At 37.0% G+C, this 6082-nt stretch overlaps 1 protein-coding gene across 3 annotated transcripts in view; it reads left to right on the top strand.

Annotated features, from left to right (window-relative positions):
* LOC137979374 (membrane-anchored junction protein-like) overlaps positions 1-4690 on the top strand; it is a 21459-nt gene extending 16769 nt beyond the window's left edge. The window contains exons 7-8 of one of the 3 annotated variants that reach the window (XM_068826619.1): positions 3244-3292; positions 3546-4690. In XM_068826619.1, coding sequence (XP_068682720.1) covers positions 3244-3292; positions 3546-3585 — 89 coding nt within the window. In that variant the 3' untranslated portion in view covers positions 3586-4690. The remainder of the gene's footprint in view (positions 1-3243; positions 3293-3545) is intronic. The other 2 variants (XM_068826617.1, XM_068826618.1) reach the window with 2 other exon arrangements.
* Positions 4691-6082: the final 1392 nt, after the last annotated feature.

Raw genomic sequence — 6082 nt, 5'->3', positions numbered from 1 at the left:
ACATTCAATATCATTGTTGTTGTTTCATCGTTAACACAATCACTACTTTTACGTAAACTAAACAATTATCGATTATGATCATTAATTTACTTGATGTCTCCCTTGAGACCGGGCTTTCCACTTAGATTGCTTGATGCACAAGAACTTAACGTTAACTACTGGTTCTTATCGGCTGATAGACCGAGACCTCCGTCCTTCCTTAACAATTTACGGTAGGAAATAGGAAATACAGCATATCGTAAAAAGATTTACGTTTCATTGAGTATTACTTTCTTAAAATTTCCGGTTTCCGGTTTCCGGTTTCTGGTTTCTCGTCTGCGGATTCCGGAATCCGGATTCCTGCTTATAGTGGGCTGAGTTGTCGGTGCTCTATTCTGCTCCGAGGGGTTTTTCTCCCTGGTACTCCGGTTTTCCCCTCCTTAAAACCAACCTATTATTTTATTTTATTTAATTTCTGTACAGTTTTATCATTTAGTGCCAAAGTGACACTTAAACAAAGCTCGTTGTAACCGTGTGGAAGTGAACGAAATTATATCCATGAAATGAATCATATATGATCCTGGCATATGAATCAAGTGAAGTTAGGATTCTCGCAGTTCAATATATGATTCATTTCATATATCATTTCGTATGTATCATTGATTCATTCATCACGGGAACACTTGAATCCACAAATGACCAGCTCCCAAAATCAGTGGCTTCGTAACTCAGTTGGTTAGAGCATCGCACCAGTATCGTGAGGTCACGGATTCAAACCCCGTTGAAATCCTGGGTTTTTCAGGCTTCGCTACGCAATTGCTAAAATTGCGTTCACAACTGCCAGGATCATAACTTCACTTGTATAAGAAGTGTTATCATTTTCTGTCTCAAATGTAGTTATTTTTCCACTCTGTTTGTATGGGACCAACACTTAACGGTTGAAAATCTCGAGAAATAAGATGTTTTACTGTGAAAGCAACTGCCCATATTTATTTTATTCCCCCCTTTAGATCTCTAAAAGACCCCGTGTTATGGAAATTTCAATTCAATTCAATTTATCTAAAGCGAATGATCTCCTCAACCAAAAATGTTTGCTCCTGTTTAACATTGGTCCCTCCCTCCCTAGGCGCCAAAATTCCCCATGTTTCTGTTGACCACAAATCATATCTGAATGGGTATTTTGTGGATAGTTTCTTCACTTCACCCACTACTCTGAAGAAATTATTAACATAGTGTCCTCTCTTAAAAGTAGTAACAGTGAGGGAGTGGACGTTATTAACATCAATGTGATTAAAACATCTATTGACTTATTGGCATCTCCCCTTTCTCAAATCTGTAGCATCTCCTTTTCTACTGGTATTGTGCCTGATAGACTCAAAATCAGTAAGGTAATTCCTGCATTCAAAAGTGAAGACAGCACTAAGTTCACCAATTATAGGCCCATCTCAATTTTACCTTGCTTTTCCAAAATTCTTGACAGTGCCATGTATCATCGTCTTATGAATTATCTTACTTGTCACAACATACTAAATGATCAGCAGTATGGTTTTAGAAAGAAACACTCATTGGAACTTACTAACAAAATATTTGAATCGTTAGAAAAGAATGAACACACTATAGGTATCTTCATCGATCTCAAAAAGGCGTTTGACACTAATAATCATTCCATCCTCCTAGAGAAGTTAAATTTCTTTGGTATACGAGGCACCCCTCTAAACTGGATGCATAGTTACCTCAACTCTCGTTTTCAATATCTTCAAATTGACTCCTTTAAATCAACACTGCTTCCTATGTTAATTTAAAGTGTATTAGATGTGGTGTTCCCCAGCGTTCTGTACTTGGAACACTATTCTTTCTTTTATACATTTACATGTTTAAATTACCTCTCATTTATACTTTTTGCGGATGACACCAATGTTTTCTTTCAGCACAAGAACATCTCGGAACAAATTAATATCGTTAACTATACGAACTTTCCCTATTGGCCACTTGGTTCAAAGCTAACAAACTAACTTTCACTGTACATGTCCGAGAAGACAATTAATCTTGATGGTCTCTCTATCGTTATCCATAACAATAGAATAAATATAGTAGAAAACACAAGATTTTTAGGTGTCATTATCCATCAAAACCTGTCCTTGCAACCACACATCAAAGCGTTTTCTTCCAAAGTTGCTGAATCTATCGGGATCATTACCAAATCTCGTGTACTTTTTCTGACAAATATTCTATGCACATTATATAATTCTATAATTCTATAATAATTCCCTACCTACAGTACTGTTCTATGGTTTGGGCCTCTACATATCCCTCTCATCTACAACCTATCCTTCGTTTCCAAAGGAAAGCCCTAAGAATCATGACTCAATCCCCACCACGTGCACATACCTAGCCTCTATTCAGCACATTAAACATTCTTAATATATTCAATATTTATAAGCACCAAGTCTCTTGTTTCGTTTTCCTTCATATGCGAAAGCCCTTGCCCATTCCTCCCTTGACTCTCTTCAAACTTAATTCTGATTGTCGTCAATATTTTACAAGGCAGAAAGATAACTTACATCTCCATATTCTCTTTGCGGGTACAGGGTCCCTGAATTTGAAATGATATTCCTCTCTCATTACGCAATAGCCCTCTTGACGGTTAGTTTTTTTCATTTGCAATACAATGTAATCTAACGTCGATGCGAGGCAATTTCGGGTTAAAATTACAAAATAGCCCGAAATAGACCATATTCGTATTCTCGGTATTGGACTGGAACTAGCTTGCAATGGAGGCTAATGCGGGGGAATCTTTTCAAATGCAAATACTTTTTAATATATTCCCCCGCATTAGCCTCCATTGCAAGCTAGTACCAGTCCAATACTGAGAATACGAATATGGTCTATTGCCTCACGTACATGCTCAGACATATTGTAATGCAAATGAGAAAAACTAACCGTGAAAAGGGCAATTCTCTCAATCTTTAAAACTATCATACAACTTTTCGTTTAAACATGAACCATAATTCCTCTCATAATGCCTTCAACCTCTTTCTCATAAGATATAATAGTTAGCTTTAAGGCTAATTACGTATACTTAATTGCATATTTATTTGTATTGTCATTTTTTTAATGTTTGCCATCTGGTAGTTCGTCTGATCTCCTGTATGATCTTTGTTTGCCATATAAGCCTCTGGCTTCGGCAATTAACTATGTAAACCTTAATCTGAGTTTTCTTTCTTAAATTAAAAAATTAAATAAAACTCGATTTTGTTTTGACAGACTCTGATCAGTGCGAGGAACCTCCATCAGGACTGCAGAGAGTTTTTAAGTATGTGAAGCTCGCGTGATTAATGTGCGCGTGAGAGCTGAGAAACTTTGCGAGTGAGAAACGCATTCTCGCTTCTGTTAATCATGTCCGCTTTGCGCCTTTCTAGTACAGGTCAATCATTATAATAAGAATAAGAATTTTCAGAGAATCTCTGTTATTCTCATTTCTGAGCTGCAGATGTCATTTTGACGAAAACTAAATTTAGCATCACAGTGATATTACTCAGTTGAAATTTGTTTTCGTTTTTGCTTAGTGCTTTGGTATCTCCAATGCGCTCATTTCTTGGGCAGTGATGTGGATGGATTTCTCAGGAAAACAGAGTGCGCTACATAAGCTGAAGTGAGGATTTCTAAATCATTTACAAAGAGATATTTATGCATTGTTTTTAGCATATTTATTTGATATAAATTCAAACCAACGTGCGATATTTTTGAGCTGGAAGGAGCAAAGTTTTGAAGGAAAACGAAAATTGCACTGAACATGATGTATGGTTTGTAAAAGCTCTAACTTTGTACAAATTTATCGAGTTGCCTTTAAACAGTCATGTAAAAGAAAATTTCTAAAAATGGTTATTTATTGATCAAGTAAAGTAAAAACTTATCGTGAATGTAAAAAAAACCGTTTTGATTGTTGGAATTTGTAGTTTTATTTTTGTACGTGATGTACCATGATTGTACTAATAGCAATCTTACAATGTTATGTGAACTTCAATGCTGACTCGGGGATACTCGGAAAAAATTCGACTGCTCCTTTGCAGGAGGCAAACTTACGACCTCCCAATCTCACGTCCAAACTACGTCCGAACTACTGCAGCGTCTGAATCGGGAAGTCATAGGGAGTACTCGGATTTTTTCCGAGTATCCCCGAATGAACATCGAAAAACAAATCTCTCCATTTCGTGATGTGCCATGTTGGACAGTGTTATTTTTAATGTGTTCCACGCAACGACCTGCGGCTTCAGCGAAACACACCATTCCGTGTGAACGACCTAATAAACACCAGACGCGATACGCCTGAAAACGTGACAAGGAGAGGTTTAATCAACCTTGTAATTACATTCTTAATTCATCTCATACACTTGACGGTTACCGGTTTGCGGTTTTTATATTAATATTAGACTTTTTGGGCTAAATACATCCGCATATTTGAATAGGAATGGTAAAGTTATTTTGATGTTCGCGCCTGGAAGTTTTCCACAATTTTAGATAGATTTACAAAATGTCCATCCGGAATTGCCTACAAGGTAGTCAACGTTTTACTTTCTTTTGAATTTATTTAACTCTCATATTCACAGTGATGGGAAACCTTTGTGAATTATGATATATAAATAAATTGATTTGGGGCAAATTGTGTTTGCGAATTGTGCATCGGGACATGCCTTTACCGAAACAGATTGACCCATTACGGAGCGCTTTTGCCTCAGGGTAGAGTTGGTCCGGTGGGGGGGAGGTGGGGGGGACTCCCATATAAAAAGGGGAGGGATGCTCGTAGGAAATTTTAAATTAAACCCCTAAAGTACAAGTAGACCAATCTGGGCGTGGCCCAGGCTTTTATTTTATGTTTTTTTTTTACCCCTAAAAGAGACCATATTACAACACAAAGAAATAAAAAATACAGTGACTTTTAATGATGGCAAAGACATTATCATCACACTTTTATATTTCTTCGCATGCAACCCTAAAGGAGACCTTCACGGCTACATATGATTGCGTTTTTTTGGCAGAACGTATGATAATTACTGATTTACGTACTAACAAGACTCGGATCATCTAGCAGTTCATATCAAAGGGCTTATAAATCTGATGTAAAACCACGAGCAAATAAAGTTGATCTAATTCCGACCGTTTTCTAAACGACCTAAGAATGTTCCAAGAGAATAAACTAACTGGCATATCGCCGATATATTGAACTGTATTTAAAATACATCATGTTGCCTTTTTTCAGTTTAATAAATTTATTTATTTTCATAAAGTAAAGGTAAAGCAACCATATTTAACGTCGATAACTCGTAACAGTAATTCAACTGACAAACCTGAGGTCGACGGTGCGCTCATTTTACTTCCCCCTCTCCATCAGTGCTTCGTTTTACGGGTATTTAAAGCTATTTAAGCTACACAGAACGGAAAGAAGTCGAAACAAGGATGTGAGATCTGGGAATCGAACTCAGGACCTCTTGCACCAAGGTCGCGCACTAACCGACTGTGCCATCCTCGCTCCTGTGAACAACTAATTTACAACACATATCGATTATTTACATTTTTCTCGTTTTGAAAACATTTCTTAAATGATGATTGTTCAGAGCTTTTTGTTATGATTGAGCCTCCGGATTGTTTTGCCCATCCTTGCTTCCAACCGCGGGCTTTTTGTCTCTGAACAGCTTCCTCTCCCGTTTTTTTACCGGCTAACTTTTGTGGAAACTAGCTTAAATCTTGTAAACATATCTCGAAATAAAACGAGAAAATTAGGATTATGTACAATTTTCTCTTTTACTAAACATTACATACAACAAATCTGTCAGTAATTATTCAAAGCACGTGTTAAGAGTGAGCTTCGACATATTGTTCGTGATTCATCTTGATAAACTTTCTTTGTCCTTGTTTTCAGGTTTCTGTCAGGAAAGTAGCCCTCTCATGTCGTCAATCTTACACAAAATTTCGCTTCCCATCGTCTTTCATTGTCCTCAAATATTAAACAAATTCAAGATATAATTCCACGCCTGTTATTATATGGGATGTCACAGACGACTGAATTAGTTTGCATTATCTACATCCAAAGCGGTATGCTTGCAAC

This window comes from Montipora foliosa, chromosome 12 (genome assembly GCF_036669935.1).
Source record: "Montipora foliosa isolate CH-2021 chromosome 12, ASM3666993v2, whole genome shotgun sequence".
Classification (NCBI taxonomy): Eukaryota; Metazoa; Cnidaria; class Anthozoa; order Scleractinia; family Acroporidae; genus Montipora; species Montipora foliosa.
This window is presented reverse-complemented; position numbering and strand designations above follow the sequence as displayed.